Source organism: Geotrypetes seraphini, chromosome 8 (genome assembly GCF_902459505.1).
Source record: "Geotrypetes seraphini chromosome 8, aGeoSer1.1, whole genome shotgun sequence".
NCBI lineage: Eukaryota > Metazoa > Chordata > Amphibia > Gymnophiona > Dermophiidae > Geotrypetes > Geotrypetes seraphini.
Window position 1 is genome coordinate 110,618,643 of NC_047091.1, and position 12,488 is coordinate 110,631,130.

Sequence of the window (12,488 nt, forward strand, 5' to 3'; positions counted from 1 at the left end):
AAAGTGGGGAAAGAGGACGGGGAACGTCTATTCAGCCTGCTCACCTCTTGCGGCACATATCCAGTAGGAAAACGTTGAGACCCGTCTGGCGCTCTTGCATGCTCTGAAGCAAGCTCTGTACACACAGGCAGTGCTCCGATGTGTACGAATGTGGTGCATCAATGGGGACCATGAAACTGTTCCCAAAATTCTCATATCCATGGCCTGCATAGTACAGCAAACCTGTAACAAGGGATTTGTGAACTACTGAGGATATATTCAAGGAACTATTATCAGTGACCCCCCCCTTCTATAACTTCAAGTTCCCTGTATTTCCTGCTCCATTTCCCTACCGTACACTCCTTTGTCCAGCAGAAGCAGGAACTCCTTCACAGCCATTTGCATCTCGCTCTTGCTCAGGTCCAGCAGGGACACCACCTTAAAGTCCAGCTGGCGCAGAAGATTGGTAAGTTCATGGACGTCTACCATGGGTGCTTTCAATACCTTGTGATGCAGGTAATTCATGTTCCCAATAAGCAGAGCCACTTTGTCAGATGCTGTGCAAAAAAACAAATCAGGGATTCATTTGAAGGTGGAGCGGGTATCCCGTGGTGGGATCTTCCCGATTTCCTTGTTTAGCAGCCACTGCTAAATGTTTAAGTCCACTATTCCTGCATTTTCAGTAGCACTATCTGTAGGGTTACCAAATGTCTGGATTTCCCTGGACAGATCCGGGGATCTGGACAGCTTTTCAAAACCTGGCACTTTGTCTGGGTTTTGAAAAGCCTCCCTCAAAATTGCTGTTGGGCAGGAGGGAAGCGCAATGATGTCATGCACACATGCGAGTGTGTGTGATGTCATTGCATTGCATGCCTGCCTGCCCGACCAGAGCAGGCAGCAGGGGGTGGGACTGGAGCATGATGGAGTAGGGATGGGTGGAACTGGGCGGGCCTAGGGGCGGGTCTAAGGGGGTCCAGATTTTCCGAATGGAAAATCTGGTAACCCTATCTGGATACTGATACTGAAAATCTCTAGCTACTGTAGCATTATTCAAACAGCACCGGATGGCGTTAGGGTGGAGGAAGGCTATGTTCCCTCTACATGGAGCGCGTGAGCAATTGTTCATGCATTCATGGAGCGTTGATCACAGATTTTACATGGTCACTCACAAAAATACTTGCAAATCTGGAAAATTGTTGGTTTTTAGAACATGTCGCTCACAAATAAAAAAAATTTGAATGCACCCGGACAATCCTTAGAGGGAACATTGGAGGAAGGGTAGTGTTGCCCAGTTCTACATATAGTAGGGATATTCCGCCACTTTCCCTATAGCCATGCGGTTTAATTTAGGACAGAAAAAGGCTGATTAAATAAAAACACTTAACTATACATATATGGGGAAATTCTCAAAAGGTCACTGGGATGATGCGCGCTAAGTTCAAATTCTATAATGGCAATTATAAATACCAGAGTAAGCTTGCATTTATTTGTCTAACATTAGGTGCAAGCGCTTTCATCAGCTCAATGGCTGGCATAAATTATATTATTTTATAATGCTCGTTTTGTAACTGCCTGACAAGCCCCCAAACCACCCATGCCCCTCCCAGGAAGGCACCTCCCTTGAAGTTGTGCACTCTGTTTTCACCTAAGTTCAGTATATGTATACGCATTGCTGCCAGTCTCTTTCACATCATGTGTTTTTGTCGCATAACATTTAAGCACATTGTTGCACCTTTCACAGGTTTGTGAGCATTTCCAATAATCTATATTTTCTGGGTTTCAGTTTCACGTTTACACTTATAAACATGAGCAAATTATCATGTTTTGTATCTGTAATACTTATGTGAAATTATTATGTTCACCACGGTGGTTACATGCATGAATTATAAATAACACTATTTTTCTCCACTCTGTTCGCACGTTATCCTCATTTCTTTATCTCATAAGTCTATTCGATCTGATATATTTGTTCACATGGATCTTTATTTGATTTATTATTTTTTGCACACCAATTTATATTGGTTTACGTATTATACATATCTACTTAGTTTTCATATTTATTTTCATTAGGACCTCTGAGGAAGGAGTGTTTTCCGAAACACGGCCCGTGTCAGGTCCCTTGGTTTGTTATAAGGTGGTATTTTCAACTGCATAAAATATTTGGTATAATAAAAACACTGCCTGCATCTCGTACATAGGAGTCTACAGTTTTGTTTTTTGTTTTTGCTTTGGCTGGCGATATTGCAGTTTTTGTTGGATTCCTTTGTGTTGTCCTTGACGATATAACCATCGTAATTCCTTTAACCTCTCAATTATCTGTAGCCACTCAGTTCATATGTTCAGTGATTGTAATAGTTGATAACTGGATGAGTGATTTCAAATTGAAGTTAAATCCAGTTAAGGCTAAACTTTTCCTGGCCTCTCCACTAAATTATGAAGAAAATAGTATGATCTTAAATGGGATCACTTATCACATTCTGTCCTTTTACTAAGGCCATTTTAGCTTGTGCTAAATGTGCTAAACGTTAATGCGTCCATTATAGTCTATGGAGGTGGTGGGGGAGATAAAGACTGTGTCTGAATTCAAGAAAGCTTGGGACAGGCACGTGGGAACTCTTAGGGAGAGTAGGAGATACTGGATGCTGCAGATGGACAGACTGGATGAGCCATTTGGCCTTTATCTGCCATCATGTCGTTTTAAAAGATTTTCGGATAGAACTCTTGCCTTCCAGGCAGGTAAAATGAATGACTGGCTGGGTAATATTATTGTGCGTTCTCCATCTTACTTTATTTTTAGAAACTAGTAAAAACGCAGTTGTTTGATCGATTTCTAACCTAAGGATTCACTGTTTTAATTTTTAATTTTTATCTTATTTGTATTTCTGATGATTTGTATTGTTTTCACTGATTGTCCAGTACTTCTTACTGTAAACTGCCTCAAACTATTATGGCTTTGGCGGTATACAAGATTAAATTATTATAATTATGTTTCTATGAATGCCAGCATCAGGTGGCTCAGGAAAGTTGCCACTGACTGCCAAACTGTACTGGAGGGAGTTCTGGGTGCCTTCAAGGAGGTGTTCAGTTGGCAAGGCTTGGGAATCCAAAATCAGCCCAGGTGTTAAATATTTTAAGTTGGGGGGGGGGGCGCTTTAGAGAGAGCCCACCAATTTTGTCCATAGAGTCCACCCAAAATTTGAAGTCTGGCTATGCACTAATAGGTACGAACATCCTACTTATTTTTCTCAGTAAGACAAGCAAGACAACAAATTCCAACATAACTGTCGAAGAAAATTTCAAAAACAGAACAGTTCAAAGGCTTTCCTTGAGCAAACAAGAGCAGCCTGAAGGTCCTTACCATGCAGTCTGACACTGGAATCTGCGGGTTCCAGGGGAATCTCTGTAAGAAGAAATAAGTCCTGTTAAAAGCCAATGTAAGAGGAGCCTGCAAGAGTGAACGTGTCCCAGAGGGCACTGGGAAGTGGGGTATCAAGGGGGGGGGCAGTCCACAAGGAAACCTCTTCCCTTTCTGGCAGAGACAGTGGCAGCAGCAGCGGCAGCCTTCACAACTCATTGCTCTGCCGGTGTCAGGCCTTCCTCTCTGCTGGGTCCTGCGTTTGTGGAAGCAGGGAGTAGGCAGAATCAGCAGAGAGGAAGGTCCAACGCTGGCAAGAGCAGCAAGTTGTGAAGGCTGTGCTGCTGTCAGGGAGGGGGAGTGACAAAGAAAGAGAGAGGGAGGGAAGGAAGTACCTATTGGGGGAGGGGAGGAGGAGAAAAATGCTCAATTAGGGGAAGGAAGAGGGAGGGAGGGAGGGAGAGAGAGAAGGAAGACTAGAGAAGGGAGAGGAGAGAGAGATGCCGGACCATGGGGAAGGGAGGGAGGGAGGGAGAGAAAGGAAGGAAGGAAAGGAGATGCTAGACCATGGAGAGGGACTGAGAGATGCCAGGGCATGGGGAAAGGAGGGAGGGATGGAAGGAGAGCAGGGAAGGAGAGGAGATGCCAGACAATGGAGGGGGAGGGAGTAATGAAAAGAAAGGAGAGGAGGGAGATGCCAAGGCATGGGGGGAGGGAAGGAAAAAGGAAAGGAGAAGAGAGAGATGCCAGAGCAAGGGGAGGGGTGGTGACAGAGAGAGAAAAAAATGTAGAAGAGGTGAAGCTGAAATGAATCATGTATAAAGGAGAGAAGGGAGAGACAGTTTATGGAAGGGGTATATAGAAAGAAGGAAGATGCCATCCTATTCCCATGCCATCCTATGGAAGGCAGAGAGAGAGCAGACACCAGAAGGAAGGAAGAGGGTGGACAGTGGATGGAAGGGACAGAGAGAGAAGGCAGATGCCGCATGGAAGGGAGAGAAAGGACAGGCTCTGGATGGAAAGAAGAGAGTGAAGAGAAGATGATTAAAGCAAAAAAATGACAAAAAGGTAGAAAAAATATTTTTTTGTTGATTTAGAATAAAGTAATACTGTAGCTATATTGATAAACATTTATAAATAGAAAATGGAAATAAGGTAATATTTTTACTGGACTAATTTTAATACATTTTCTACTAGCTTTCAGAGACCAAAGCCCCCTTTCTCAGGTCAGAATAGGATACCGTGACAGCAGTATACTCCACTGACCTGAGGAAGGAGGTTTTGACCTCTGAAAGCAATTTGAAAAATGTATTAGTCCAATAAAATGGTTTTTACCTTATTTCTCATTTTATTTTTATTTGTTAATTTGTAAAGTGATGTTTGTTATTTTTCAGTTTTCTCAAACTTACATCTGCTATCTGTATATTGTGCACAATATTAAGGGACATGCATCACTGTTTCTGTTGTGTTGCATTGTATGCAGAATCTGACTTCTTGGTGGTTAGGTTTAACTTTTGTTTACATATTTCTATTTTTAGTTTGTGATTATTTATTCCATACTGGGCAAAGGCATATCTGTGTTCTGTGTGTGTGGAAAGGACATGGTTTTCTGTTACCATTGACTTGCAGGATCCATGTGTATTAATCTGACTTGTTTAGTTTTATAATGGGTGTATTGATGTTCTAGTGCTCATTGCAGTGTTTAAGATGTTGCCTTTTCCTAGGTGCACCCTTGTTGTATGACTCAAAGATTATTACTAAAAATATCTTTTTTATATAAAGGAGAAGGGTGTTAAAAAATTATCAGCCCCAGGTGTCACATATACTAGGCACGCTACTGGCCCTCAAAGGGGAGGGCCAACAGAAGACTAAAGTATGGTACCATAGCGTGGCTGTTCTATTATTTGGTTACAGAAAGGAGACCTTTTTACCATCCCTGGATTTTGAACTGACATCCCCAATCCACTCTGGTATTTGTAATACTGCTTTTTCTATTTGAACTCAGAACTATGGATATCAAAATGTATTAGGAAACGGATGGCCAAAATGTCTTGGCACAATTCCTTTTGAACACTGAATCATTGGACAGCTCTGCTGGAGACCAAAGCCAGCACAAATCACTTCTCTCTGGACACACTGAAAGATATTGTTCCATACAGGGGGGAGGGGGGCTCAAGTACCCACTGAACCCCCAAAACTGCCATCTGTTATGAGCAGGAGTTAGGAAGGCTGATTTTTCTGCAGTGCCTAAATTCAGTTCAATGACTACCAGACTGACTCCTCCGTCTGAGTTGATTTATTATAAAAAGAGTTTTGATTATGCAATATTATTCACTGTTTAAACGATATGCAAAATATTCCGATGCAAAACTATTAGCGTCTAGCTCTAGTGTAGCCTTTCTCCTCCTCCTTCTATCCTGATTCTTCACATTGTATCTTCTCCCACTTACATCCTTAAAAACTTGTTTGTGTCCCGAATCTATCAGATCCTTCTCACCCTCCCCCATCCTTAGTCTTTGGGCAGCTATAGACACAGAACTGAGCCTAAATGTAGAGACAGTTCCCTAAGAGATTAAGTTTCCTCAAGCTATAGAGACTATAAACACAGATAATTTCCAAAGAGAGTGAGAGACCAGAGTCAATACTTGGGCATTCCACTTGATCAACCACCTGGTGGTCACAGGCACACAGCAGCCGCTAGTGTAACTGTTCACTAACTTTACACACACCTGTATTATGCCAGAAATTCTCTATGATGTGAAGCCTGGGACCTGTAAGCAGCATGAAGAAGAGAAGAAAAAACACTAGAAATTAGTTTTCATTCTGAAAATGACTAACAAACCATAGTTTATTGAAATTCCTGGACCTTTGATAAGTTTTTCCCCTAGGCTAGGGAAACCACTAGATCATCAACATCCATAAGCAATTACCAAACATTGATTTATATATTTATTTCTGTTCCATGGAGTTTACTTTCCTCTCCCACCACTCACCGACCTCCACGTGCACTTCCAAGCTCCACACTTCCCGGAAGAAGTTGTACACCCTGCAGCAGTACCGCCCACGCTCCGCTGTAGTCGCCAGTCTCACCTACAAGAAGACAGCACAGGACAAAATGGAGAAAACTTTATTCTCTTCTTCTTTGTCTCCAGAGGGAATTTTTCCCTGTTTAGGTAACCAGAACTCAGAGGAAAACTGAGAGCTGCATGCTGTTAATATTGAGGAAAATAACCTCCCATCTCTTTTCTTCTTCCCGTTTCCATGTACCCCTCCTTATCCTTTATCATTCCCCGGTTTCCATTTCTGCCTCTCTCTCTCTCTCTCTTCTGCCCCCCAGCTAATACTTAGAAACACAGAAAAATGACAGAAGATAAAGACCCTTCACATGTTCTACAACTCCTTCCTTTCCTTCAGAGATCCTCTGTGCTTGTCCCAGTACCTTGAAGCTTGAATGCTTTGCCCCCTGAATCAAGGTCCCGTTTTGAAACCACTGATACTGAGGGGGAGGGTTTCCAATAGCTGTACAGCTCAGCTCCAGGAGGTCCCCTTCCTCTACAATGCAGGACTGAGGCTGTTTCAAGATGCATAATCCATCCATTGTGGGACAAAATCCACCAACTAGAGAAGTCAAAAGAAAATGGAGGCAGTGAACATAGACCAAAGCCAACGAGATAACCTCACTATTCTTTGGCTCAATCAACTAAAGCCTGAGTCATCACTGAAAGTTGAGCAACTGTTGCAATAACATATTGCGACACTCCTGGACCACTGCTCTTTTCTTCAAGTTTTTCAGACATTATCCATTTGCATTTTGGAAAATACAGCCTCCTCAGGGGAAAAAAACCCTGTGTGCAACAGGTTTGTGAAAAAAATTGAAACCTGTCAAAATTAGTCCTCCAAGTCATGGAACTGCCAAGCAGTTCCCTCCCTCTCCCCAGTGTCTCTAAGCTGGCATGGACAGAAGCGCCACAGACTGCTGGTCATCTGAAGAGTGTGTTCCATGGCTATTTTACCTGGGGATGGGCTGCTGGCCTTGTTCACAATGACCTGAGCCCACTTGGAGAAGACAAAATTGGTGCCACAATGAACTCGGCAGATGTACCACCCACTGGTCTGCTGGGTGACAGGGCTAAACACCAGCTCATGGCAAGTGGCGTTAGTAACCTTAAAAAGGAGAAAGAAAACAAAGGAGTCTAAGGAAAAAGAGAAAGAGAATAAAGGGCTTGGGATAGGGGAGAAGAATACTCAAATTAAAGCCTAGAAATGTTGGAAGACCACTGAGATTGGGAAGAGAGGAGAGGATCTTAGACCAGTCCCTATATCACTGACCAGAAGACTTAACAGACTAGAAAAATGTTCTCCAATGCTCACCTCTTGCTTTCCACAGAACCACTGGTAGCCAAACCCAGGGGGACCCACAGCTTGGCAGATTAACGAAGCACGCTTCCCTTCTGCGACCAGCTGAGACTCTGGCTGCACCATGATCTGAACAGATTCTTGTACTGTAGAGGACGAAATCAACTGAACATATTGTGTAAGCCAAGAGGACCAGTGCCATCTCAGCTCTCCTGCCACTCTACAATGATAGCAGGCTGCAGCATTATACTGCATGGATTTGGTGTCATTCTGAGATCTAAACCCAACCCTGATTTTCTAATGGCCTCTTAATGCATTCTGATCCTTTACTGAAGCAAAAAGACCAGATGACTTTGGTATTGATACTAGAAATAAGGTGTAGATCAGTGGTTCCCAACCCTGTCCTGGAGGACCACCAGGCCAATAGGGTTTTCAGGCTAGCTCTAATTAATATGCATGGAGCAGATTTGCATGCCTCTCACTTCCATTACATGCAAATCTCTCTTATGCATATTCATTAGGGCTAGCCTGAAAACCCTATTGGCCTGGTGGTCCTCCAGGACAGGGTTGGGAACCACTGATGTAGATCATACCTTTATTATTGTATTAATTACATATATAATGATAAATAAAAAAAAAATATTGTATTAACAATGTATCTTTGACAAGCTTCCAAAAGTTTGTCAAAGATACATTGCTAGTACAATAAAAAAGGTTGTCACCTACAATTTGATTTATGACTCTTATTAACACGTATCCACATAGACTAACTCAGCAATCATAATTCTCTGCTCAAACATTGAAATGGAAAAGTCACTAATGAGAGAAGGTCTTGCCACTCATTGTTTAAAGATGATCAATATTGGAACAGCAGTCTGAAATCCAAGGCTGGGCATAAATTTCTCAATAGCATGAAGCCAAGATTGGTGAATCTGGAATGTGTTTCTGCCTGAGTTGTTCCATCCTTCGCTTTTATAGACAAATGATATCAAAACACCATGTTGCAGAAGGGCCTCTCTTGTTCTCTGCCTATGTCAATTTTTGCTGACTGAAGCATAGGGAGCAAATCTTTAGAGACTAAAAACTAATCATGCCTAGAGTACGAGCGATGAGGTGCAGAGTAAAAAGTATAGTCTTTAGCCTTAGGATTAAGTAGATGCCATCAATCAGACCAACCATTTAATTTCATAAGAGCTCTTAGTGCAGAACGAATCTGAAGCTTTGTTGGTCTAGGTAGATGTTCTGTCTAAAAATGTGTTTGTATAAACAAGTTTTGGCAGCAAGTTTGGACAACAATTTTCCATTTTCGTATACCCATTTGCTTTAAGATTTTCATTTTAAAATCTTTGTGCTTTCAGTCTAAACTTTCAAAATATGATTGTTACTTGCTTGGTACTCTACTAACCGTAGGAATTAAAACTGTTTTAGCCTCTTAGAAGGCTTTCTATTTAGTGAATTATACTAAATGGTGGAATATTGTATGTTTTTTACATATAGATCTGAGTTATATAAGAGAAATAGGCTATCTTTTTCTCATGCTACAAAATGGTCTTCTCTTATACAATATCTAAACATTTGATCTTGTTTCCCCTTTTGATCTTGCATTGTTTTGTTTTTGCTGGTCTTATAGAATATATCATGCAATGGGTTATATGGCTTTTTGTTGTTGTTTTCCTGTACATTGTTTATTACTTCTGATATATTACTATTATTGTTCTTTAATGCCTGTTCAATATAGTTTTATGAAATGTCAATAAAATTTCCATGACCATGTCAAAAACCTTGAGAGACTTGGATCTTCAGCTGTGGCTCAGATGGCAAGGAATGTCCTTCTGGAAGAGTAGCACAAGTCATGTTTTGAAAAATGCATGCAGTTTATGTAATGTAGTAATTGTGTGATATAAGTAAATCAAAAAGTAAACGCAAAATACATTTAATGGCTTTAATAGAAGTAACTGTGGGCAATTGAACATATCACTTTTCCACATAGTCCCAATGCAAGACGACGCATTTGTTGTATCGTTCAACTAGCTTCTGTATTCCTGCAGAGAAGAGGTTTTTCGGCTGCTCCTGAATCCAAGTGAGCACCGCTTCTTTTACTTCATCATACTATGGGCTAGATTCACTAACTTTGACTTCCGGGTCCAATTCCAGCAGGCCCGACCAATTCACAACAGCCCAATATTGTAATGAGGGCAATCAGAGGAACCCGCACGGATCGCTAATGTGCAATCCTGACGCATGCGCAGACTATCTACGTTCCCTGCAGATGGTCTGTGCATGCGTTTTGTGTCAGTTTTTTTTTTTTTTTTATGGGGGGGGGTTTCTCGGGCTCTGACTCTCCTGCTCTCAAGCCGGCTCTTGAAACCCTGCCTCCCTTCTCAAACACAGCACCAGCAGAGCTAACTTATATTACTTTTGTAGCCCAGCGAGCCCGTGGTTTTAACCCGCTGTAAACCCGCGGGTTAAAACCATGGGCTCGCAGTGCGGCAGGCAGGAGGGATTCGGGCGGCGATTGGGGGGGGAGAGCAGGGCGGCAGGCAGGAGAGATTTGGGGGACAGCAGGGCAGCAGGCAGGAGAGATTTGGCCAGCAATTCAGGGGACAGCAGGGTGGCAGGCAGGAGAAATTCAGGCGACGATACAGGGGACAGCAGGGTGGCAGGCAGGAGAGATTTGGGGCAGCAGAGAGCAGGGCATGCAGAAAGCAGGGCGGCATTGGAGCAAGGGAGTCGGAAAGGACATTTACGACTGGTCTCCAGCAGTCGCTTCTTGGATTGATTGGCCAGTCCTGTCGGATCGCAAAATTTGTTTTGTGAATCGGGTCCCTGCCTACTTTGCATGCCGTTCCCCTCATCTGCATACGTGGATCGGAAGCAGATCACAGGAGAGGTTAGTGAATCAGGCCAAAGAGAAATCGTGTTGCAAAGGGGTCACAAATCGATCAGTACACGATTGGTTTGCTTAGTAAATCTAGCCCTATGTCTTTTGCTGTCTGGGTCACAGTGATGCACCCATGTTTCATCGCCAGTGGCAATTCTCTCCAGAATATTCAGAACATCTTCACAATATTTCAGGAACTGGGTCGCAATCTCCACATGCCATTGCTTGTGCAGATCAGTAAGCTGTTTGATAACCCATCGTGCACAGACTTTCCGGAATTCCAAGTCATCATGCAGTATGGCAAATGGATATCCATAGCTGAGATCCAAATTTGCAGCCAATTCAGACCCAATTATCCACCCTGTCAATGTGCTCTTGTGTGCACAATGTTGATGGGCAACCATAAAGACCTTCATCGGTTACACCTCTTCTTCCCGCTTTAAACCTTTTTACCCACTCATAAACCTTTCATTGAATCATTACCGAGTAATATCTGATGGTGAATTTCCACAGGTTTCACTCCCTCTGCCCAAAGCGCCCAATCACATGTTGTTCTTTGATGATGCAATCTTGCAATGGAGTGTTCATGTGTCTAACCTCGTGGCTGCCACACGACTAAAGGCCGAGCGCTGCACTGTGCGTGGACAAACTATCCAACAGGCAATGTATGAGTATGTATGTTGAATTTTGCTAGCTCTGTTCTGGTAACAATTACCTTTACCTTACATGCAACATTAAGGCCCTCTTTTACTATGCTGATGACCATGGTGGCCCATGGTAATCACACCGAAGCCCATTGGAAATTAATGGGCTTCGGTGCTGTTGCCGTATCTGGCTTTGTAAAAGGGGGGAGGTATGTATTTCTAATTCACCTTTCTCCTTCATGCTGTTGTATATTGTACAGTCTTCAAGAATTTCTATTGCTGGACATGAGAACAAGAGAGGTCACAAATGTCAACTTGCAGGGACAAAAATCCAACTAGGCAAAAGACATGTGTGAAACAGAGGCTTGTACCGAAGCAGGAAAGTAGCTGAACCGCAACAAAGTGGCCCATCCTGTCAAAACAGCTGAGCAGATACTTGAGGCTGCAGGCCTTCTCTGACAGCATCTGCAGAAGATGCCGACTTGGACTTCCTCCAGGTTCCAAGACCTTGAGTGAGCATGTCTCCAACTCTTCATCACTAGGAAGAAAGGAGAAGGCCATCTAGATAAGTTCAACTTCCAATTCTACTGAACACAGAAAGTCAAGAAGAAGCACACAAACCTAGAGACCAGCCAAGATTATGATCTGTATAGACATTAGAGGCTCCAGTACTCATAGAACCATCGTTGGCAGAAGATTCATGGAAACTAGAAGCAGGAGAGTCATGGAACATATAAACACTTCATGGAAGCTAGAAACACCACACCGCTACTGCTGCTGCTTTCCTGAACCAGCAGCGGGGGTAGTAGTAAACTTGGGTGCAGCAATCGCAGGACCTTTGTGCGCCCTCCCGCAGCTGCTGGCTTTATTCTGGAAGAAGGAAGTGACATTGGAGGGGTGGACCGATGGTCACGGGGGGGGCGAGGGGGGGTTGATCAGGGGTCTCCTGATGGCTGCATTTCGGTTTGCTGCTGCCGCTGCTGCTGGTCTGGGAAGGCAGCAGCAGAGAAGAGTGGGAGGTGCCGGTATGCTGGTTGCACTCCCTTTGTGCTTGCACCCAGGGCACATGCCCCCCCTCCCTCCTTGGTATGCCTCTGGTGGAGACAAAGACTGTCTGAATTCAAGAAAGTGTGGGACAGGCACTTGGAATCTCTTAGGGAGAGGAGATAGTGGATGCTGTGGATGGGCAGACTGGTATCACCACTCAAGTAAGTGCTATCAAAGGAGCTACAGGAGATAAAACCTTCATTCTTTACATAATCGATTCCCTTTT

At 43.3% G+C, this 12,488-nt stretch overlaps 1 protein-coding gene across 4 annotated transcripts in view; it reads right to left on the reverse strand.

Annotated features, from left to right (window-relative positions):
• Nucleotides 1–12,488, reverse strand: part of LOC117366229 (mucosa-associated lymphoid tissue lymphoma translocation protein 1-like) — a 42,529-nt gene that overhangs the window by 27,509 nt on the left and 2,532 nt on the right. For 3 of the 4 annotated variants that reach the window (XM_033957487.1, XM_033957486.1, XM_033957484.1), the window contains exons 3-11: nt 11,587–11,753; nt 7,706–7,836; nt 7,348–7,498; nt 6,774–6,952; nt 6,328–6,424; nt 6,064–6,105; nt 3,338–3,379; nt 333–536; nt 45–222 (exon numbers count right to left, since the gene is read on the reverse strand). In XM_033957487.1, the coding sequence (XP_033813378.1) occupies nt 45–222; nt 333–536; nt 3,338–3,379; nt 6,064–6,105; nt 6,328–6,424; nt 6,774–6,952; nt 7,348–7,498; nt 7,706–7,836; nt 11,587–11,753 (1,191 nt within the window). Of the gene's footprint in view, nt 1–44; nt 223–332; nt 537–3,337; nt 3,380–6,063; nt 6,106–6,327; nt 6,425–6,773; nt 6,953–7,347; nt 7,499–7,705; nt 7,856–11,586; nt 11,754–12,488 lie in introns of all 4 variants that reach the window. The other variant, XM_033957485.1, reaches the window with a different exon arrangement.